The following is a 25,264-nucleotide window of genomic DNA, read 5'->3' as shown; positions in this document are numbered from 1 at the left end:
AAAAGCTAACAACGTTAGGATCAGTTAGAGGAATAGATAAGACAGAAAATATCATAATGCCACTATATAAATCCATGGTATGCCCACACCTTGAATACTCTATAGAGTTCTGATCACCCCATCTCAAAAGAGATACAATAGAACTGGAAAAGGTACAGAGAAGGGCAAAAATGATGAAGGGGTATGGAACAGCTTCCGTATGAGGAGAGAGATTAAAAAGACTGAGACTTTTCGTCTTAGTAAAGAGACAACTAAGGTGGACCTGAGAAAGGCCTATAAAATCGGGAATGGCATGAAAAAAGTGAATAAGGAAGTGTTTATGCCTTCTCACAAACCAGAGATCACCCAATGAAATTAATAGGCAGCAGGTTTAAAACAAATGAAAGTTAGTACTTATTCAGACACTGCACAATCAAACTGTAGAACTCATTGCTAGCAGATGTGAAGGCCAAAACGCTGAAGTTCAAAAAAGAATTAGAAAGCCATCAATGGACCTATCCTACATGAAGTTATTAGCCAATATGGTCAGGGATGCAACCCCATGATCTAGGTGTCCCTAGCCTCCAACTGCCAGAAGCTGGGAATGGACGGCAGGGGATGGATCACTCAATGATTGCCTGTTCTGTTCATTCCCTCTAAAGCACCTGACTTTGAGAAGACAGGCTACTGGGCTAGATGAGCCATTGGTCTGACCCAGTATGCCCATTCTTATGTTCTGAAGATGTTCTGTCTGCCATCTGTAAAGTTTGCTCTGTTTTTTTTTTTTGATGAACAAACTGTAGATGTTGAGGGTTTCTGTTGAACTCTCTGCTGGTTTCGAGCACATGACGTGAGCAATTTTTTTTTCATTACAACATCTGGAGTTTTCCATCCTTCTTTCCCCCATCCAGTTTGATGCAAACATGGTCACCAGGTCATAAACCCAGAAGTTCTCTAACTAGTGACATCTCTTGTAAAAAGATTTGTAAACTCTTTTTTTGCTTTTTTTTAAATCTGATTTGGCTACTCTCCTCATGGATGGCCACTTTAGAGAGAGGTCCTTTTCCGAAGTCAGAACTGTAGTTCTGAGTTTTCCCACCAGGAACTGTGCTGGACTATATCTAGTAGCTGTTATCAATGTTGATTTGTAGCTCAGAAGAGCAAGGAATGGATCATCCTGCTGTAGGATTTTCTTGGCTATCTGTAGAGCTCTATCAGCCTCCCTGTTCATTTGTGGATAATGTGTGCTGCTAGTAATATGATCAAAATCATATCTCATTTGGAGTGTCTTAAAGTCCACTGCTGTGAATTGTGGTCCATTGTCCATCACTAGTTGTTAAGGAATACCAAAACGTGCAAAAGTGCACTTCCGTTTCTTGATAACGCTGCAACAGGTTATGTCTTTCAAGTAAATTATTTCTGTATACCTGGAAAAATAGTCCACTACAACCAGGTAATGATGTCCCTTGAATTCACATAAATCAGCAGCTTGTCTTTTCCAAGGTCTGTCTGGTAAAGGTGTTATTAAAGGGTCTTTGTGTTGTGTCAGTCTGTTAATTCTGCAGTCTTCACATGCAGATAGCATATTCTTTATATCCTTGCCGATGCCTGGCCACCACACTGACTGGTTGGCATTTAGTTAATCCTTGATGTCCTTCATGGATGAGGTTTAGGATTTCTCCTCTTATTTAGTTTGGAATTACGATGCAATTGCCTTTTAATCATGAGTCCATTTGACTTGCTTAATTGTCCACATACTGCAAAGTAGTCTCTTATCGCTTCCTTGGTGTCCTTTTAGATACTCTGGGCAGCTGGCCCTCACATAACTTAGAACTTCTTGAAGTTGTGTGTCTGTTAAGGTTGCTTGTTGTAGCTGGTGTAGTCTTTTCTGGCACTGGTCTGTATGTGTTCATAGCATCCATTTACTCATTTGGAACTCATGGATAGTTGAGTGTGATGCTGGGCTCCAAGACAGAGTGTCTGCTACTATCCGATTTTTTTCCAGGAATTTAGCAATTGGGTTCAATTGCTAACCTTATCAATGGATGACTGCATATCAGCAATGCTTGATCCTTGTCTTTTCCGTTGATGAGGGTTACAAACAGATTATGGTCTGTATTCAGCATAAACTAATCCAGTCCACAAAGATATCTGTGAAAGTTCTCACATGCCCATATGCTTTTCAGGTACTCCTTTTCAATCTGTGCATGTCTTTCTGCTTCTGTGAATGTGAGAGCAAAATGCAACTGGCTTCCACTGAGTTCCATGTTGCTACAGTAATAAATCACACAGGCCATAGCTGCTTGAAGAAATGACCTGTGCCTGCTGAGAGTGGGAGGGAGGGGTATAGTGAGGGCAGGCGACTTCAGCAGTGTTTCTGAGCATGCTAAGTCCATGTGAGCATGCTGAGTACAAGCAAAGTGGTGGGGGGTGGGCACATGACCCTGTATTTCCCTCCCCCCCCATACACACATCACCTCTAGCTGCTTGCATCTGCACTGACCGTTGTGGGTTTGTTCCCATCATAGTACTTGAGAACTGGAGGTACTGAGATGAGATAATTTCTTTTACCTTTTTTGAAGGCAATTTCTGTCAGACTTTAATAGTTCACTCAGTGGTTTTGTCACTATAGAAAGGTCTTGGATCCATCAAGGCCATTTACCATCCCCAGCAGGTGTCTCAGTTCTAGTACATTCATTGATGTATTCAATTCTCAAATTGCTTTTACCTTCTCAGGGCTAGGATTGATTCTGTCTTTGTTTACTGTCTGTCACAAAAACTTGATTTTGGGATAAGCAGAAAATGCACGTTTTTCTTGTAGCTTCAGTCCAGACTGACTGACTAAGATTAGACCTTCATTGAGGGTTTCTTCCATGGAAAACCCATACATCATAATATCATCCACTAAGACTACAACTCCATTTGTGTTTTGCCATTTTCCTTTGGAAAATTTCAGGTGCACTGGTAATCCCAGAAGGTAATCTTTGAAAGCAAAATCTTCCAAAGGATGTGATAAATGTAGTCAGTTTAGCATTTCTGAAGTGGAATGGGTAGGCTGAGGAATATACTCTGTAAACTGCATGATTCCTAGGAATGTAGCTTCAAGGCATGACTACTGTTGTGACTAATGTTACTCCCTTCCCATGACACAGAAATCCCTGCTGAGAACACAGAAGTGAGAACCCATGTTTGGGACCTAACTGGCAGTAGAGCTCATGAACATGTCAAGCTGCCATTGGGGAATGGAGGGCATTTAGAGTCACTTCAACTCTTTGTCTGATTGGTGACCTACAGGGCTAAAAAAACCACCATGGCCTATCTACCCTTTTACTGTTCTGTCTCTATACAGGGCTTGTAATGCAAGAATATATGCAGCCCAAAACTAGTCGATTTTTGTGACAAAATTTTCCTCTTCTGCAGGTCCTGCATGGAAAATGATAAACTAGCCCCAGGTTTTCAGAGGACATCTTTGCTCAAAAGGTCACAGAATGAATAGTATGTAACACCTTATTGTAAAACACTTCGGGATCTCTTCTTTACAAAAAATGAGATGTAAACACATTCTATTAAATCAACAAGCTCTTCATGGTTGTTTCTGTGGAAGAACAAGGATTCTGTGGTATTTTGACTGCACTGAGGACATTGTGTAGCTTTTGACACCAAGAGAATCCAGAATTGGCAGTAAAACTCCAACTTTTAGGTTAAGAACCTAAAATTTAACAATTATAACACAGTTAGATATATAGAGAAGGGAAAGAAAATTGATATATGCCGTGACAAAACAAAGAGAGAAAAACAATAATTTTTTTGTATATAGTGCAAATGGAGTTTGTTGCAAAGTCTTCTTCAACTAACTCACCCACAGAAATGCTTAAAGATGTGATGTACTTAAGCTTCCCAGAAAATACATCAGGACTACAGAAGACTGATTTCAGAAGACTTTTGAATAATGTTATTAATATAATGTATGTGTGACCAATAATATTTTAAGACTCACATAATCCATTTTCCCCATGAGTGGTATTTTTTATAAAGCACTTAAACAAGGTAATTTTCAATGACAGCGATTAGATCCCCACTCTTGCATGTTCTTCTCATCTGTTTTATAATGTGGTCAAACTGACTGATCTTTTTTTGTCTAAACCTTGTTGGATCTAAAAAGCCCAGCAGAGTAGGCATTAGAGCCAAATCTTGCTCCCATTATAGCTACTAGGATTTGCTTATTTAGTTCAGTATAGCAGTATCAGGCCTTTAGTGAGTACACTACGTGGAATGGAGACCCTCGAAGTAATAGCCAGATGCTGCGTCAGCTGTTCTTGGGGACATGGTCAGTAGCAATGACAATGGCATTAGCATTGTTCTCTCTGAGTAAGTGAAGTTAAAGCCCCAGCATGATGCATGGGGATACTGTGTTGTTGCAATTGCCGCCTCTGAGATGACAAGCAAAACTCAGACCCTGACCATTTGTAGTTTTCCCAAGGCAACTTCCACAAAAGGGTGTTATCAGCCTTGATGCCCGACCCAGAATTTCTACTTAGATATTTATAGTATGTCTAGCTGGAAAAAAAATCTCCTTTTTCAATTTTAATTGTCCCCCCCCTCCCACTTTCCCTTCTTAAAATACTGTGTGGCTTTGCATCAAATCCCATTACAGCAATGACTCCACTGCAGTGGCTGTTATACTGAGTAGGTAGGAATCATTGCCCCCACCAGTGAAACACAACCACACTACTGTGACAGAATCTGTTGAAACACGATACAACAGTATTTTAGTGTTGTAAGTTAGTGTGAGAGTTGATATTACAAAGGAAAATTTTCAATTAGGCAGAATACACACATCTGGTTAGGATTTTTGGTCAGAAAACTAAGGCCAGTCTCCTTGGGCAAAGACCCTGTCATACTTTCTCAAAAGCATTTGGAATAACTTTGTGTTTTCTGGCCAACATTCTCCCTGCAAAATAAAACCAATTTGAATGTCCAAAGGTCAGATTCTCCCCTCTGTTGCACAAGACTATATATTGAAGAGGTGAGACTGGGCCATATTCACTGGTATTGCCCAGCTGGTTTGTGTTGCTCCACTGCAGGGAGTGTGGATGGGGAAAAAAGGGTATGGCTGGTCCGTCCCTCTGTAACCCATAACAAAACTGTGCTAGTGGTTAGAACACAGATGGAGGTTTATAGGTCTCCTATTGCCTTAGAAATAATTAGCTTAGCCCTTCACCTCAAACGATAGAGGCTCATGATTTTAGATACAGGTGTACAGGTTCAATCACAGATTACTTGAGGTGGGATGTTACACACATATCTAAGTGTTGTAAAAGCCATTTGGAGCTGTGGGCAGCCAGTGGAAGACAGAATGGCCTTCAGCTCTAACTTTCTTTGACAAGAAATATGGTAATAGGACAATACAGGATACGGGGCACATGGTAGAAGTAGCTTATTGTCACCTTTATACTCTCCCTTTAATGTTTTACCAAGCATACCTTGGCCAAACCAGAGAAACTGGCTTGGTATTTTATATCGGTCTATATCTATAGATAGAGACCTGCACATACAACCAACATATATGGAGGTAATACCCATGTGAAAAAAACCATGTGATACATTTTTCATATACCTTTGGCTCCCTCACTGCCTCTTTACCTTCTAATCTACCTCCTCCTAATCAGAGCTGCTGTAAATTGTAAAATAAGGTTTTATCTAAATCTGAATTTTCCATGGGAAAAGACAGCTTTCAGCAGAATTTTCTGCCAGGAAAAACAAAATGAAACCTTTTGTTTCAGGTTAACATTATGCATCCCTCTGAGCTACAATAGTGCCCCATGGGAGTTGTAACTGAGGAAACCTCATGCCACCATTCTCTCTTATGGACCCAGCTTCTGAGCCAGACTAAATCTCCAATGATTCACCACAATCTCAATCTGTGGCTGAGCAACCATGGTTCATCACGGGACAAAAAATTTCATCTTAGGTCAACAAACTGAAATGATACGTTTCATTTTTAAGAATGTTTAAATGTTTTGTTTTGATGTTGAAATGAAACAGTTCCAAAGTGAATTTTTCTGACGTTTTCATTCTGTGAGAAGTTTTGATATTTCAACTTTTCATCCTATTTGGGATTAAAACAACTGTCAAAATATCAGAATTTAATACCATTTTTCAATCTGTTCTCTCCTAAACTATTCTAAGGGCTTCTCTACAAGGCAAGTTAATGTGTGGCAAATCAGGGTTTGAATTTACAGATCACTAGTTTGCTGCACACTAACTCACCCAGTGAACCCTGCTACAGTGCACTAAACATTCTGCAGGACTTCTGAAATGGGAGTATATCACAGTGTGATGTCAAACTGTTAGTGCACTATAGCAGGGTCAACACAGGATGTTATTGCATGGAAAGCTAGTGGGCTGTAGATTTACACGGTGTAGATTTACACTCTGGGTTACTACACACTAATGTCCCATGTAGACAAATCCGAATGTTCCATAACTCTGCTCTGAATAGCTTCAAGCAGCCACCATTCTTTTAAAAAAAAAAAAATAATAATAATAATAAAAAAAAGTCTGTTACAAAACTTTCCTTTTTCTCTACCCCAAATGTGAAATTCTCCCCTCCACCCCCAGTTAGACCTGTCCAAGGCCCAAAATTGGTAAGATTCAGCTATAGGCAAGTCACGCCTTTTCTATACATTAAAATGCCATGACCTTAAATTCAGTTAACTTGCAGCCCTGACTAGGTGGAATTAGAAGCATTATACCCTTGGAAAGGGGATAGTTCTAGCTTCTAGGGATAGGGTCTGGAATCATAGAATTGTAGGACTGGAAGAGCCCTTGAGAAGTCTTCTAGTCCAGTTCCTTGCACTAAAGGCAGGACTAAGTGTTATCTAGACCACCCCAGATGGGTGTTTGTCTAACCTGCTCTTAAAAATCTCCAACGATAGAGATTCCACAACCTCCCTAGGCAATTTATTCCAGTGCTTATCCTACTCTGACAGTTAGGAAGTTTTTCCTAATGTCCAACTTAAACCACCTGCCATAAAAATAAAGGGAAGGGTAAACCCCTTTAAAATCCCTCCTGGCCAGAGGAAAAATCCTCTCACCTGTAAAGGGTTAAGAAGCTAAAGGTAACCTCGCTGGCACCTGACCAAAATGACCAATGAGGAGACAAGATACTTTCAAAAGCTGGGAGGAGGGAGAAAAACAAAGAGTCTGTCTGTGTGATGCTTTTGCCAGGGACAGAATAGGAATGGAGTCTTAGAACTTAGTAAGTAATCTAGCTAGGTATGTGTTAGATTATGATTTCTTTAAATGGCTGAGAAAATAGCTGTGCTGAATAGAATGACTATTCCTGTCTGTGTGTCTTTTTTGTAACTTAAGGTTTTGCTTAGAGGGATTCTCTATGTTTTGAATCTAATTACCCTGTAAGGTATTTACCATCCTGATTTTACAGAGATGATTCTATTTTACTTCTATTAAAAGTCTTCTTGTAAGGAAACTGAATGCTTTTTCATTGTTCTAAGATCCAAGGGTTTGGGTCTGTGGTCACCTATGCAAATTGGTGAGGATTTTTACCAAACCTTCCCCAGGAAGTGGGGTGCAAGGGTTGGGAGGATTTTGGGGGAAAGACGTGTCCAAACTATGTTTTCTCAGGAACCCAGATGAAGTTTGGTGGTGACAGTGGAAGTCCAAGGGCAGAGGGTAAAAAATAGTTTGTACCTTGGGGAAGTTTTAACCTAAGCTGGTAAAAGTAAGTTTAGGAGGTTTTCATGCAGGTCCCCACATTTGTACCCTAGAGTTCAGAGTGGGGAAGGAACCTTGACACCACCCTTGCTGCAATTTAAACCCAAAATAAGCCCCCCCCCGGCCCTTTTTCTTCAGTTGCATCATATTGCTAAAGCTCTTTATATATTAACCTCATAAAATCTCTGACATATGTGTTTGCTGAATTTCTGTAAATAGTATATATGGTGGTAAACTATGGCAGTTCTCAGGACTTGTTTATTATTCAACTAAATGCTAAAAACTACTATGTGGCAGAAATCCTCTGCTTATATTTTTTTCAGCCTTTTAAATATCATAAACCCTACTAATCTCCAAAGGATATTACTGACAATACTTGTTTATGCAAATTATGCTAGTCAAAAGCTCACTAAACCTAACAGCTAAGAGAAGCTACTACATATTGATATACATACATACACCAATACATCTATATAAACTTCTTTAAAATTCATGTTAATAATGTTTACCTTAATAAAATATCATTCCTTGCTAGCTAAACACAGATACACTTTAGGCTAGACTTTAAATATGTGCAGGTGACTTTCACGTAACATAACACCTGCTAGTCAAATCCAATATGAAGAGACCTAACCTGCAATGTTCGACACTTCTAATAACAATGAAAAAACATTCTATTCTTTGAATATAACTAATGTATTCATAAAGTTTTGTGGACTACTGCTCCTCAAATATTAATTTGTGGTGAGTATTTTCAAACTCTTGCGGGACTTACACAAAAACAGGTGTACAATTACATTTAAGAAATCTGTACAATGAATACTATAAAAATTCCCTGGCATTCAGAGTGCTACATTCCAGATCAAAACCTTTATTACACGTAGTAAGCTTTTTTAAAAAGTCAAGTACTAATGTCTAGTTAGGAGAGAGAACTGATGTTGCTACCTCTTTATTCACAATTCCGCTGCAGGGAATTGCAATTTGAGATGCCCATATTTTCTCGGCAATCACTTGCTTCTTGAAATACACAACACAGACTAGCATCTCCATGTGTGAGAGATATGTTTGCTTCATGCTAAATGGAGAGAGGTGTTTATGCCAGTGATGTAACTTTCATGGACTGTTTTATAACAAATTACTAGTGGCCACAAATAAGTTATGATCTAATTTTTATGTAAAATCCTTACTAACCGCCCCCAGAATGAAGCTAAGAAACGAAATATGAACGTTTCAGTTGTTAGTCATGCCTTGTCAAAGATTTTCTTTGGATATGCTACTCTCAGTATGTACAGTACACTCCAAGAACTGAGAAACAATACTGCTGCTCTGCTGTATCGTAAGTGTGGTAAAGCAAGGAGATAACCTGCTGAGTAAGCTTCTTTCCATACTGTACCTTTTCATCCAAAGCCTTATGGTGCTCAAACAAAGATTTCAGTGCTTTGAGAACTTCAACTTCACTTGAAACTCCTGAGGGGGACTGTGCTTGCCGTTTCACTACCGTCATCCTCAGAGACCTTTCATGTCTTGAAACAAGGCACTCCAAATGCTCCAGTAACAGCTGTTGGGTTTAAACATAAAGGGACATCATTCATTTGTACCTAAAGGTCAGAAGCATTACAATTACAAACTGCACACTACCAAATGACATGGCCTTGGCAACCTCCCTAGCTGAGGACTCTCTTAAAGATACTGCCAGCATTCCCTGACTCCAAGTCAGAACACAAAAGAAAATGAATTTTATTCAGATCTTCTTAAACTGCTGTGCACATTTGAAAACAACAAAATTGCTCTACTTAGATTTATTGTTGCCTGTCTAAAATCCACTTAATGTATTTAATTGATTTTTTTTTAGTCACAGTAATTAATGGAATGTTAATAACAAAAACAACTAATATAGCTAACCAACTAGTGCAGTCTATAATTAATGCCTGAAAATCAGTCACCTAATTGTAATTTGTTTCATTTCTACGAAAACTGCATTAACAGAGAATGCAAAAACAAGCAATGTATTTTCATTAAAGTTTTAAAACACTGTATTTATTTTAAATGCATGTTGCATAGCTAATGGTGCATGTTAATATGGCAAGCTCTAAAATATTCACTGTATAGTTATGGAATGTGAAATGTCCACAAATGTTGCTAAATACATTCTTTGATTTCTAGCCTACATTCAGCTGAAGAAAATACTAGAATAATATTTTTACAGACCTCTTTTTGGTGATTTAAAAATAGATTTTCAATATAAGGTATATCAGTGTTATCACGGTAGGATCTGAGCATGCAAGTGGTTAGTTTTATTTATATTAAAAGAGAATGGCTACCTTCAAGAGTCATACTGTATAATAAGAATACTTTAATTACAGTATAATCACAATAGTATTCCTTTTCAATATGCAATTACATCTAATTCATATAACTGAAAGCTTAAAAGTTACATGACTGATTTACTTATTACTCCTTTGATGTGGTTCTTTATACATCTACTATTAGAACACATCTATTTACTACATATATGTTTGCATATATTTATTCTCAGTCATGTAGTTAACTTTGCAGTCTTATGCTTTTGTCATACCTGTTATCACTAACTCATAAGCATAATTGAACTATAATGGCAATGTAACTATACTGAATTTATGGTATCCTTAATAAAAGGGGAATGACTCATGTTTACCATTACTGTACTTTAAAAACACGTCCTGCTTGCATCCTGCCAGTAGTTTACAACCATTTACCAAACACATATGTAAGATTACATGAGGTTAATATATAAAGAACTTTAGCAATACCACACAGCTGAAGAAAAAGAACATGTTTTGCCATTCTGGAATTAAGAAAGCAGATTAACAAAAGCAATCCACATGAAAAGACGTGCATGATCTCGTTCCACTACAATGGTGGGCAACCTGCGGGCCGCATGCAGCCCATCAGGGTAATTCGCTGGTGGGCCACAAGACAGTTTGTTTACATTGACTGTCTGAAGGCATGGCCGCCCACAGCTCCCAGTGGCTGTGGTTCACTGTTCCCAGCCAATGGGCTCCGCAGAAAGCAGTGCAGGTCGCAGGGAGGTGCTGGCCACCGCTTCCCACAGCTCCCATTGACTGGAAATGGCGAACCACAGCCACTGGGACCTACAGGCACCTGTGCCTGCTGACGGTCAATGTAAACAAACTGTCTCATGGCCCACAAGCGAATTACCCTGACGGACCACAGGTTGCCCACCACTGCTCTACTGGGTCCCTGGCTGATGTAACACAAGTTGAGGGAAGGCAAATGCAGGCTTTTTGTGACAGCTTTGGCAAGCAGCTTTAAGGTGCAAATGGGTTTGGAGCCCCACCCAGCAAAGGTTGATGAGGGGCCACGCTAAAGCACTGCTTTCTTAAATGTGGGCCTAAATTAGAGCATCTCCAGGCCATGCTTCTTCCTAGGCCAGTGACTCTTCATTGCTGCACCACTTTACTGGAGTCTCAACAATCTGACCCAATCATAGAAGATTAGGATTGGAAGAGACCTCAGGAGGTATCTAGTCCAACCTCCTGCTCAAAGCAGGACCAACCCCAACTAAATCATCCCAGCCAGGGCTTTGTCAAGCAAGGGCCTTAAAAAACCTTTACGGATGGAGATCTACCACCTTCCTAGGTAACCCATTCCAGTGCTTCACCACCCTCCTAGTGAAATTGTTTCCTAATATCCAACCTAGATATCCCCCCCGCCCCCACTGCAACTTGAGACCATTACTCGTTATTCTGTCATCTGCCACCACTGAGGACAGCCTAGCTCCACCACTGAGAACAGCCTAGTTCCTCTTTGGAACCCCCCTTCAGGTAGTTGAAGGCTGCTATCAAATCACCCCCTCACTCTTTTCTTATGCAGACTAAATAACCCCAGTTCCCTCAGCTTCTCCGCGTAAGTCATGTGCCCCAACCCCCTAATCATTTTCGTTGCCGTCCGCTGGACTCTCTCCAATTTGTCCCTTCTGCGGGGCGGGGGGGAGGGGGACCAAAATGAGACGCAATACTCCAGGTGTCTCTGCCTCTCCCCCGAGCTTTGTATCATCTGCGAACTTGCTGAGGGTGCAATTCATCCCATCATCCAAATCCTTGATAAAGATTTTGAACAAAACCAGCCCCAGGACCGACCCCTAGGACACTCCGCTTGATACCGGTTGCTAACTAGACATCAAGCCTGACAATCTAGCCAGCTTTCGATCCACCTTTATAGTCCATACATCCAATCCATACCTTTTTAACTTGCTGACAAGAATACTGTGGGAGACCATATCAAAAGCTTTGCTAAGGTCACGATATATCCCATCCACCGCTTTCCCCATAACCACAGAACCAGTTATCTCATCATAGAAGGCAATCAGGTTGGTCAGGCAGACCCTACATTTCACAGTTATTACACAAATATTTAGTTAACTAGAACCTTAACTTAAAGGTAACATTAAAGATTAAATATGTATAATAGTAAAAAACCAAAAACAACAACAACCCAACCCCCTAGTATTTGAATGAATAGAAAATGACATTTAAGAGACCGATAACTATTCAAATACCCTCACACTTAATCATAAAATCTGTTAAATTAATGTACCTGTGAAAAATATTCTTTTGCATATTTTGTCATATAAAGAGAAATAAACTGACATCATAGGCAAGTGTTGACAGAACCATGGGGAATTATATACTCCTTGCAAACATTCAACATCTGTTCTTACTGCATTGCTTATGGAAGGGTTTCAGCTAATAGTTGTTCATTTTTCTGGAAATTCACTCTGAACACTGCCATTTTCCAGACTGCTAGTCACATGAATGCTCAAGAGGACATGTGCACATTCTCTGGTGGCTTAACAGGGAGTTTAATTATGCTTTTCAATAGAAATCGACTCCCTACTGAGAGTCCCATATTTCCCCCCCTCGCACAATCTATGAAGATGATGATTATGGCAGGGTTAAGTTGACTGACTTGAAGGCCTTATTAAATGACACCCCCAAAGGATCATCCAATGGTTAGAGTACTAGCCTGGACCATGGGTAGAATGGGGGTTCAATTTTCTGCTCCACTACAGACTTCCTGTGTGGCCCTGGGCAAGTCATTTAGCAGCTTAGTGCCTCAGTTTCCTATCTGTAAAAAAGGGGATGTGAATATAAATATTGAAAAGGAGTGCAAAGTGCTCAGATACCATGGCAATAGGGACCACATATTTACCTAAGATAGATATTGTAGATGTTCATGGGGGGCAAGGGATATTTAGGGTATGATTAGGGGAGGTAAATTATAGTATTTGTCTTCAGGATACTGTAAGGATTGCCTGTTCTATTTATCCCTAGGCACAAGAATGCGCCTCAGCTTTTTCTGGGGTAGGGTGGTTCTGCAAAGTGTTCCAGCATGACCACATGGCTAAATTTCACAGTGGGCCTAGATTTTTCACCTCTAGGTTTATATTCCTGAAAAATTCCAATACTAATCTTCAGCCAGCTGGCCCACTTCTTCCTGTGTTGTGAACCTCTGTTGTTCCACTAGAAACCTATAGTCACCTGAACAAGTGAAGAGAGAATCTAAACTGGAGTGCGAGCTCTACATTGTTTCTTGACCACTTTTCTTTTCCTTCAATATATCAGGTGTTTTTGTCTTTTGATTTTCAGTTAGAGACAAATCTGAAGCTCCATTTACATTTATAAATGGCTACTTGTTGATCATTTCTTCTTAAGGAATATGTTTTGAACCAACTGCTACATATCCAGGTAGGCAGCAGAGGTGTAGCAAATTGTCATGTTAATGATCCTCTGCTTAAAATCTTTTATAATGGCCCTAAATTGCAAAAATAGAGTCTAATGTATAAGAATTATATACTTCCTGGTTCAGAGCTCAGACTGCAGCTTTTTTTCCATGGCTGTTAAAGTGGATATTCAGATTTGTAATCAAACCAATTATACGAGTTCCATTTCAAGTACATTCAACAATTCAAAATGTCAACCATCTTTAATATTGTTCACTCTTCTAACACTTCAAAAAGCTGAACTTTCATACGATTATTAGCCATATTTGATAATAGGTAATGAAAACTAGTTGGGGGGGGGGGTGAACCCATCAGCTTGTCTGAGTTTTCCCTGAGAATACTGTAGAGCAAATGTAAAAGCTTAATTTTTTCTCCATATCCATTTTTTCCCTTTCTTGTAGCTTTAGGAAGTAAACAAGCATTCAGTGTTTTGTTTTATTTCATGTGAACATTTGTATGGCAGTAAAAACAAAAAATGTTAATCCATTAACAAAAAGCTTAAAATCAAAGGCCACATTTTCAAAAGAGCTCAGTGCCCACAACTGGAGGCCACATTTTTAAGAAAGCTCAGCTCCAACTTAGGCAGCTGCATGACGTGCCCATTTTAAAAATGGTCTGCCACCAACCATGGAGCAGGCCACTTCATGTAGGAGCCTAAATGGGAGGACAGCTCTTGATTACTTGATGATGTAAGCTGTTTTCTGAGGTCTTTTGAAAATGTGGCCACAAATTTTCAACTAAGTATAATCAATTATCAAAGCAGAAATATACAACAATGTGAACAGAAGCCTTTTGTTTCTAATAATATTTTCAATATTAGTGTGTGGTGAGAATCAAACCAGTTAACCACATCGTATCTTCCCCAGATGTCTCCTTAACCAGAAAACATGCCATATCTGTAACACATATTTTATTGTGAACCAATGAAGGCTCAGGAAAATTTATCCCATGTTCCATTGTGCACAATGATACCTGTAGGGTTGCTGGGTGTCCGGTTTTCAGCTGGAACACCCAGTTGAAAAGGGAGCCTGGCAGCTCCAGTCAGCACTGCTGTCTGGGAGGTAAAAAGTGTGGTCAGCAGCGCAGCAAGGCTAAGGTAGCTTCCCTGTCTGCCATGGCTCCGCATAGCTCCCAGAAGCAGTGGCATGTCCCCACTCCGGCTCCAATGCATAGGTGCAGCCAGGGAACCAATGGGAGGTGCAGGGGCGGTGCCTGCAATGAGGCAGTGCAGAGAACCAGGTGGCCATGTTGCCGCAGAGGAGCCAGAAGGGAGACATGCTGCTGCTTCTGGGAGCTGCTTGAGGTTAGCGCCGCCTGGAGCCTGCACCCCTCACCCTTTCCCATGCCCAAACCCCTCAGCCCCAGCCCAGAGTGCCCTCCCGCACCCTGAACCCCACTTTTACAGCTCCATGCCAGAAATGGCACCCCCAGCCCAGTGCCCGTACCCCCTCCCACAACCCAACCCCCAGCCTCAGCCCAGAGCCCCCTCCCATACTCCAAACACACCTCAGCTCCACCCCCACTCCCAGTCCAGGGCCTCCTCTTGCACTCCAAACCCATCATCCCTGGCCCTAACCCAGAGCATGTGCCCTCAGCTGGAGCCCTCAACCCCCTTAGCCAGCCTAATTAAAATGAGGGAAGGTGAGGAGAGCGAGCGACAGAGGAATGGGGGGGGATGGAGTGAGTGGGGGCGGGGCCTCTGATAAGGGGCATGGCATGGGCGGGGCCTCAGAGGAGCAGGGCAGAGGCGGGGTAAGGGTGTTCGGTTTTGTGCGAGTAGAAAGTTGGCAACCCTAGATATCTTGTTACTTCATTCAAACAATACCATACATGAAGATCTATACGATTACATTCCTGAAGCACATGTCAGCAGAATCCAGTAAAATTTGATGTCACAACAGTTTTGCAAAAGAGGTGGTCTTAGAATCACAGCATACCAGGTCTGTTAAGAACAGCTTTTGAATTTTTTAAAAATGATAATTAATGGTTCACTTTAATCAGTGTCATGAGGTGCTGCAGACAGCCTGCTCTTTCACACTGTGTCATGCTGCGCCAACATTAGAACTGCCATTGGGATAGCTGCATGGCAAAAAAAAAAAAAAGAAAGAAAGAAAGAAAGAAAATAGAGTTCTGCAGCAAGCTGTCTGAATTTATCCAGGCAAAGTATCAAATTGTTGCTAAGATTTTTCTATTGGAAAAACAATTTTTTTCCAATGCATTATAATGAATTAAAAAATGTACAAATGAACTGTACTCTTATGATTTGTGTGTCATAAGATCCCCACGATGGAATTCATTATTATCTATTGCTGGTAGAGCTACACTTTAAACCCCACAGTGTTAGTAAGCAAGTTGAATTACCATGGTGTGTTTAAAAATCCTGAGTTCTGGTGACCACAAAGTGAAAAGATGTCTTCGCTGTTTTTAAAAAACAAACAAACAAATCCCAACCCCACCTGTTTAAGAATGAATTGAACACCTTTTTAAAAGTTTAATAAAAACAAAAGCCACATGTATGGAGAGGGCATTTCTAGGATTTCCATAATTTTCTTCATATATTGTGTAGACAATTAAGACACTATATCAGCAAGGCACTGATGCATGTGCTCAATTTTCATGGAACAGAAATACATGCGTAAAGTTAGCTGAATTAGGGCCTTAACCAGGAAACCTACTCATTTACATATGTCAGCAATGACAAGTGGACTGAGCTTAGCCAAATGTACAATTGTTTTATGCATTATGAGCTGGCCCATTAACTGCATAAATTTGAACACGTGAATGTGTTTTGAAGGTTTGAGGCTTTAGTCAGTACACTAAAATCAATGGGGTTACTCACAGGTTGTAGGCTTTGCAGGAGCTGGGCTTTAGTAAATTAAAAAAATCTCTCTAATATTTATTTACAGAATATTTCTCTTTAATTCCAATAGGCCATTTTAGAAAATTGTCAAAACAGCAACAGAATAATACACACTTTGAGCAACGGATGAGAGACGGAGGACTCAAGGGGGAAATCAAGAGAGAAAAACTGGGGGAAAGTGGGCAGAGGTATAGAAAACTAGAAGTAAAGGAAATGTAGGGAAAAAAATAGTGGTGGAGGAAAATGGATGGGGTGAAGAGAGGATGAAAAAATACACTTTGAAGAAACATGGATCCTGAATAAGACAGAAGGAAAGATATCTCAAGAGAAAGTAGAGTTCAGGGAAAGAAAGAAAATAAAGTTATTTATTTATTTTATTAATTGATTTTATTAGAAAGTGAGGTTGGTTGATTGTTTCAAAGCAATGATCTAATACTAGTTTAACTATTCACATTAAATCAGGAAAGAGTACATTTCCCCATCCTTCTGCTCAAGAAGAATTGTACAAAGCATTTCACGTATATTTTCAACAGCTTTTGTTCTGAAAAGCTGGCAGCTATGTAATTGGTTAGATTAAATAGCACTAAAACACACACTCTCTGCCTGAAGCAACTCCTCATGCATCTTGCTTTTTTTATTTGATTTGGCAAATGTGTTTAATATGGGTGGGACCAGATTTTCGAAAGCAACTTTGTGATTTAGGAGTGCAATTCCTATTGAAAGTTAGTCAATGAGACTTGCTCTTCTGAATCACTTAGGTACTTCCTACCCTATGTTGTTACATTTATATTCAAATAATCATTTTATCAATGTGTGTCCCAGCATTTTCTAAATATCTGAATCCTACTGAAATTGTCCTAAATATGATTATTTTATAGTAAATCACAAAGGCCTAACATATAGCAAAAGTTTTTTTATGAAAATACCAGCCCTTAGTCTTTAGTTGCAGATGACTACTTGTTTGATATTGGCCAGGAAAGATCATTAACCTAAAGCTACTGAGATATATACTCTTTGAAAGCATCATAAAAAGCTAATACAATGAGTTCTGATCTTATTGTTGTAGTATAGTATATAAATTAGTTACCATCTCCTTGATGTCCCTTCTGGGCAGGTTAATACTAAACTGGTTGTAGTCTGGAGTTGCAGGCTTGTTGACGGCAATGACCAGGGAGATAGTTGTATATGGATTCATAATCAGACCAGATTGGCCATCAGCCATTCACTAAACAGAGCCAACTAGACAATGTCATCTACATATTGGAGATATTGAAGCAGAATGGTGTTCTGCTAAACACCACCACCAGCTGCCCCCTGAAGCTTTTCCATCAGCCGATCAATGCCAATATTCAACGATGGTGACAGAACACAGCCTGGCCAAACTCATGTGGAAATAGGAAACCATGCCATGTATCTATTGATGTTGTGTACATGGCAATTTTCAAATACTTGGGAAGCGTCCTAGGCAGTCCTGGAAGATGCTCAAAAGATGTAGACGCTCATATAGCAGGCAACTGTGCAATGTTTTGAGCCCTTCTGTGTCCTCTGTGAAGATCTGTAATATGGGCAGTGAAACATGGGTGCTGAGAGAGGCTGAAAAGTGGAAAACTGACATTTTCAATTATCTTCGTCAATTGCTCCATATTAGGTGACAAGACAAGATCAGCAATGATATTCATAGTGGAATTCATAGTGGAAGCCAACAACCACCCCTATTAGTACTGGTTTGGTTTCGGTGGCTTTCTTGGTACAAACCTATTAGGATGGAAGACCAACACATTACAAAGTTTACCAAGGAATACTACTGTGATAGATATGGCAATTTCCTGCTATAACCTTGAAAAAAATTGAATTAAGTTAAGGTATCTTTGGAGTCCATTGTATTAAATGTAATGTATAAATTATTGTGGATCAGGGTGTCTAAAAGACTATATTGAACAATGTGGCAGACAAGAATGGTCTTTTGGGACAATACCTGTGAAATGGATTCTTTGTGTGGGTTTACTTAGATTTATTGCTCTGAAAACACAACACTATATTCATTTTCACAGTCAAGTCTCTTAAAAAAACATGAATGTTTTAAATGGTGTGTCTTTTTGAGATAAGGTAATCTATATCTGGTATTTATACATGAGGGAGGTGTTCTGGTCTAGAAAAGACATTCTTATGGGTTTGTCTCTTGACCCAAGATCCTTAGAGTTATCATCTGTCTGCCATAGAAATTAACTTTGATTCCAAAGCACAAATTTCAATAACCAATACATATTTTAAACATAGCACAGAAGGAAATGTGAACCAGCTGAGCGGCAAACAGCAGAGAGACTAACAGAGGGAGTTTGCCTGGGATCTGTCTGAGAGGAGGTATGCTAAGGGCTGCATTAGGGAGGCTGTGTTGGTGAGTATCTGAGTGTCTGTTGTGGAGACAGTTTGACCGTGTGCTTGAGTGGTTGTTTGAAAAGTGTGAATTGGGAGTTCTTTGTTCCAGGTGAGTGGGCCTTGAGTGGGCCTGACTGTTATAAAAAGCCAGTCAGCTGCAAACCAGCTGAGTGGTGAACAGCAGAGAGGCTAACAGAGAGAGTTTGCCTGGGGAGTGCCCACTGAGGCTTACATCTTGCCGGCTTCTCTGAGTAGTCACTACAACTCCTGCCGCCCCGACTGGGAAAACCGAGAAGTCCGTTGCTTGCCAGGAGCTAGGATTCATGATGTGACGGAGAGGCTGCCGAGACTCATCAAACCCTCGGATCGCTACCCCTTCCTGCTTCCCCACGTGGGCACCAATGATACTGCCAAGAATGACCTTGAGCATGCTATGTGGCTCTGGGAAGATGGATAAAGGAGTTTGAGGCACAAGTGGTGTTCTCATCCATCCTCCCCGTGGAAGGAAAAGGCCTGGGTAGAGACCGTCGAATCGTGGAAGTCAACATAAGGTTAGGCAGGTGGTGTCTGAGAGAAAGCTTTGGATTCTTTGACCATGGGATGGTGTTCCAAGAAGGAGGAGTGCTAGGCAGAGAAGGGTTCCACCTAACACGAAGATGCTTTTCCCTCTCTTCAAGCAGGCTGGCTAACCTAGTGAGGAGGGCTTTAAACAACTAGGTTCACCGGGGGAAGGAGACCAAAGCCCTGAGGTAAGTGGAGACGTGGGATACTGGGAGGAAGCATGAGCAGGAGAGCGCGAGAGGGGAGGGTTCCTGCCTCATACTAAGAAAGCAGGACAAACAGGAAGTTATCTCAAGTGCCTATACACAAATGCAAGAAGCCCGGGAAACAAGCAGGGAGAACTGGAAGTCCTGGCACAGTCAAGGAATTATGATGTGATTGGAATAACAGAGACTTGGTGGGATAACTCACATGACTGGAGTACTGTCATGGATGGATATAAACTGTTCAGGAAGGACAGGCAGGACAGAAAAGGTGGGGGAGTTGCATTGTGTATAAGAGAGCAATATGACTGCTCAGAGCTCCGGTATGAAACTGCAGAAAAACCTGAGAGTCTCTGGATTAAGTTTAGAAGTGTGAGCAACAAGGGTGATGTCATGGTGGGAGTCTGCTATAGACCACCGGACCAGAGGGATGAGCTGGACGAAGCTTTCTTCCAGCAACTAATGGAAGTTACTAGATCACAGGCCCTGGTTCTCTTGGGGGACTTCAATCACCCTGATATCTGCTGGGAGAGCAATACAGCAGTGCACAGAGAATCCAGGAAGCTTTTGGAAAGTGCAGGGGACAATTTCCTGGTGCAAGTGCTGGAGGAACCAGCTAGGGGCAGAGCTCTTCTTGACCTCCTGCTCACAAACCAGGAAGGATTAGTAGGGGAAGCAGAAGTGGATGGGAACCTGGGAGGCAGTGACCATGAGATGGTCGAGTTCAGGATCCTGACACAGGGAAGAAAGGAGAGCAGCAGAATACGGACCCTGGACTTCAGAAAAGCAGACTTTGACAACCACAGGGAACTGATGGGCAGGATCCCCTGGGAGAATAACACGAGGGGGGAAAGAGTCCAGGAGAGCTGGCTGTATTTTAAAGAATCCTTATTGAGGTTACAGGGACAAACCATCCCGATGTGTAGAAAGAATAGTAAATATGGCAGGCGACCAGCTTGGCTTAACAGTGAAATCCTTGCTGATCTTAAACACAAAAAAGAAGCTTACAAGAAGTGGAAGATTGGACAAATGACCAGGGAAGAGTATAAAAATATTGCTCGGGCATGCAGGAGTGAAATCAGGAAGGCCAAATCACACCTGGAGTTGCAGCTAGCAAGAGAGTAACAAGAAGGGTTTCTTCAGGTATGTTAGCAACAAGAAGAAAGTCAAGGAAAGTGTGCGCCCCTTATTGAATGAGGGAGGCCACCTAATGACACAGGATGTGGAAAAAGCTGAAGTACTCAATGCTTTTTTTGCCTCTGTCTTCACGAACAAGGCCAGCTCCCAGACTACTGCACTGGGCAGCACAGCATGGGGAGGAGGTGACCAGCCCTCGGTGGAGAAAGAAGTGGTTCGGGATTATTTAGAAAAGCTGGACAAGCACAAGTCCATGGGGCTGGATGCGCTGCATCCGAGAGTGCTAAAGGAGTTGGCAGATGTGATTGCAGAGCCATTGGCCATTATCTTTGAAAACTCATGGCGATCGGGGGAGGTCCTGGACGACTGGAAAAAGGCTAATGTAGTGCCCATCTTTTAAAAAGGGAAGAAGGAGGATCCTGGGAACTACAGGCCAGTCAGCCTCACCTCAGTCCCTGAAAAAATCATGGAGCAGGTCTTCAAGGGATCAATTCTGAAGCACTTAGAGGAGAAGAAAGTGATCAGGAACAGTCAGCATGGATTCACCAAGGGCAAGTCATGCCTATCTAATTGCCTTCTATGACAAGATAACTGGCTCTGTGGATGAGGGAAAAGCAGTGGACGTGGTGTTACTTGACGTTAGCAAAGCTTTTGACACGGTCTCCTACAGTATTAATGCCAGCAAGTTAAAGAAGTACGGGCTGGATGAATGGACTATAAGGTGAATTGAAAGCTAGCTACATTGTTGAGCTCAACGAGTAGTGATCAATGGCTCCATGTCTAGTTGGCAGCCAGTATCAAGTGGAGTGCCCCAGGGGTCGGTCCTTGGGCCGGTTTTCTTCAATATCTTCATTAAGATCCAGAGGATGGTGTGGCAAGTTTGCAGATGAGACTAAACTGGGAGGAGAGGTAGATACACTGGAGGGTAGGGATAGGATACAGAGGGCCCTAGACAAATTAGAGGATTGGGCCAAAAGAAATCTGATGAGGTTCAATAAGGACAAGTGCAGCGTCCTGCACTTAGGACAGAAGAATCCCATGCACCGCTACAGACTAGGGACCGAATGGCTAGGCAGCAGTTGTGCAGAAAACGACCTAGGGGTTACAGTGGACGAGAAGCTGGATATGAGTTAACAGTGTGCCCTTGTTGCCAAGAAGGCCAATGGTATTTGGGGATGTATAAGTAGGGGCATTGCCAGCAGATCGAGGGACGTGATCGTTCCCCTCTATTCGACATTGGTGAGGCCTCATCTGGAGTACTGTGTCCAGTTTTGGGCCCCACACTACAAGAAGGATGTGAAAAAATGGGAAAGCGTCCAGCGGAGGGCAACAAAAATGATTAGGGGCCTGGAACACATGACTTATGAGGAGAGGCTGAGGGAACGGGATTGTTTCGTCTGTGGAAGAGAAGAATGAAGGGGGATTTGATAGCTGCTTTCAACTACCTGAAAGGGGGTTCCCAAGGGGATGGCTCTAGACTCTTCTCAGTGGTAGCAGATGATAGAACGAGGAGTAATGGTCTCAAATTGCAGTGGGGGAGATTTAGGTTGGATATTAAGAAAAACTTTCACTAGGAGGGTGGTGAAACACTGGAATTCGTTACCTAGGGAGGTGGTGGAATCTCCTTCCGTAGAAGTTTTTAAGGTCAGGCTTGACAAAGCCCTGGCTGGGATGATTTAGTTGGGGATTGGTCCTGCTTTGAGCAGGGGGTTGGACTAGATGACCTCCTGAGGTCCCTTCCAACCCTGATATTCTACGATTCTGTGAAATAGCATAAAGTTAAAACAAGGTAAAGTTTAAAATGCAGCTTATCTGAGTTTGTATAACACACCTTTAGGGATAATAAACATGGTATTATGACTAAAGAGGGTTTATGTTCCTGACGTTTTCTTGACCTTGGTGACAGAAAACAGAAACCTCACACAATTTCTTTAACCAGGCTGAACATTTTATAACACAACTAAAATGTCCACAGCTATATTATATTCTCAAACACCTGGCTATAACATACTTGTAGCTATATCTTAATATTCAGAAAAGATGCAAACAAGTTTGTAACAACCTAATCTTAAAAATAAGTTACAAGAAGAACAGCCATACTGAGTCAGAACAAAGGTCCATCTAGTCCAGTATTGTGTCTTCCAACAGTGGCCAATGCCAGGTGCCCCAGAGGGATTGAACAGAACAGGTAATCATCAAGTGATCCAACCCCTGCTGCCCATTCTCAGCTGGCAAACAGAGGCTAGGGACATCATCCCTGCTCATACTGTCTAATAGCTGTTGATGGACCTATCCTCCATGAATTTATCTAGTTCTTTTTTAACCCTGTTCTAGTCTTGGCCTTCATAACATCCTCTGGCAAAGAGTTCCACAGGTTGACTTGCGTTGGGTGAAGAAATACTTCCAGACCAATGATACAAAAATGAAATGTAGATAAGATCTAAATCAGGAACTCTGAGCTTCTCCTCCCACTCTTAATAATCTCTCAGTTTATGGAAGCTGTTCCAACCTCCTAATAATTTTTCTTGCCCTTTTCTGTACCTTTACCTATTCCAATATATCTTTTTTGAGATGGGAAAACCACATCTGCACGCAGTATTCAAGATGTGGGAGTATCCTGGATTTATATAGTGGCATTATGACCTTTTCTGTCTTATTATCTATTCCTTTCCTAATTGATCCTAACATTCTGTTAGCTTTTTTTGACTGCCACTGCAGATTGAGTGGATGTTTTCAGAGAACGATCCACAATGACTCCAAGATCTCTTTCTTGAGTGACAACAGCTAATTTAGACCCCATCATTTTATATGTATAGTTGGGATTATGTGCATTACTTTGCATATCTCAATATTGAATTTCATCTGCCATTTTGTTGCCCAGACACCCAGTTTTGTGAGATCCCTTTGTAACTCTTCGCAGGCTGCTTTGGACTGAACTATCTTGAGTAGTTTTGTATCTGAAAGTTTTGCCACCTCACTGTTTATCCCTTTTTTCAGATCATTTATGAACATTCTGAACTGTACTGGTCCCATCCCAGTACAGACCTTGGAGGACTCCAGTGTTTACCTCTCTCTATTCTGAAAACTGACCATTTAATTCCTATCTTTTAACCAGTTACTGATCCATGAGAGGACCTTCCTTTATCCGATGACAGTTTACTCTGCTTAAGAGCCTTTGGTGAGAGACCTTGTCAAAGGCTTTCTGAAAATCTAAGTACACCATATCCACTGGATCCCTTTGTCCACATGCTTGTTGACTCTCTCAAAGAAGTCTAGTAGATTGGTGAAGCATGATTTTCCTTTACAAAAACCATGTTGACTTTTCCCCACACAAATCACGTTCATCTATATATTGATAATTCTTTTCTTTACTATAGTTTCCACCAGTTTACCTGGTACTGAAATTAGGCCTACTGGCCTCTAATTGATGGGATTGCCTCTAGAGCATCTGGGCTAATTTTATTAACAGACCCCTGAATATCTATTGTCAGTCTGTGATATGTAACACAGATTCTTACTTTTGGTAGTAGAACAGGGGGAAAAAGAACCACCACCAAAGGGTGGTTACTAAGGGATTTTGAGGTCTGGGACTGCTTGATTGTCTCTTTCCTCTTGTGTTTTAGTTTAATATAGTTCTGTGTTATGTAGTATATAGTCATTATCTCACACATCCCATTATACTGATCAAATTAGTGTGATTTGCAAACAAGAGGCAGAAAACAGCAAGAGCGCAGCATGTGTGGCTGGCCAAGCAATGAGGCTGCTGAGCTCACTATAAAATCATAATGTCAAGCAGTCACAGAGGTGCTTCCAATCTCATTATATGGGACAAAAGACCATCTCCACCTGCCATGGGCTGCAGGGATCATAGTAGTGGCAGGTAGACACAAGATGAGCAACCAACGCCCCCTCCTCTTCTCCTTTCAATGAAGGTGTCAAGGTTCCTCCCCCACTCTGAACTCTAGGGTACAGATGTGGGGACCTGCATGAAAACCTCCTAAGCTTACTTTTACCAGCTTAGGTTAAAACTTCCCCAAGGTACAAATTAATTTTATCCTTTGTCCTTGGAATAACCACTGCCACCACCAAACTCTAACTGGGTTTACTGGGAAACATAGTTTGGACACGTCTTTCCCCCCAAAATCCTCCCAACCCTTGCACCCCACTTCCTGGGAAAGGTTTGGTAAAAATCCTCACCAATTTGCATAGGTGACCACAGACCCAAACCCTTGGATCTGAGAACAATGAAAAAGCATTCAGTTTTCTTACAAGAAGACTTTTAATAGAAATAGAAGTAAATAGGAGTATAGGAATCACCCTTGTAAAATCAGTATGGTAGGTACCTTACAGGGTAATTAGATTCAAAACCTAGAGAATCCCTCTAGGCAAACCTTAAGTTACAAAAAAGACACACAGACAGAAATAGTCATTCTATTCAGCACAATTCTTTTCTCAGCCATTTAAAGAAATCATAATCTAATGCATACTTAGCTAGATTACTTACTAAAAGTTCTAAGACTCCATTCCTGGTCTATCCCCAGCAAAAGCACCATATAGACAGACCCAGACCCTTTGTTTCTCTCCCTCCTCCCAGCTTTTGAAAGTATCTTGTCTCCTCATTGGTCATTT

General features: G+C 41.2%; 1 protein-coding gene across 3 annotated transcripts in view; it reads right to left on the bottom strand.

Moving 5' to 3' along the window:
• Positions 1–25,264, bottom strand: part of PPFIA2 (PPFI scaffold protein A2) — a 578,892-nt gene that overhangs the window by 224,593 nt on the left and 329,035 nt on the right. For all 3 annotated transcript variants that reach the window (XM_077807711.1, XM_077807712.1, XM_077807713.1), the window contains one exon: positions 9,110–9,274. In XM_077807711.1, coding sequence (XP_077663837.1) covers positions 9,110–9,274 — 165 coding nt within the window. The remainder of the gene's footprint in view (positions 1–9,109; positions 9,275–25,264) is intronic.

Source organism: Eretmochelys imbricata, chromosome 1, assembly GCF_965152235.1.
Source record: "Eretmochelys imbricata isolate rEreImb1 chromosome 1, rEreImb1.hap1, whole genome shotgun sequence".
NCBI lineage: Eukaryota > Metazoa > Chordata > Testudines > Cheloniidae > Eretmochelys > Eretmochelys imbricata.
This window is presented reverse-complemented; position numbering and strand designations above follow the sequence as displayed.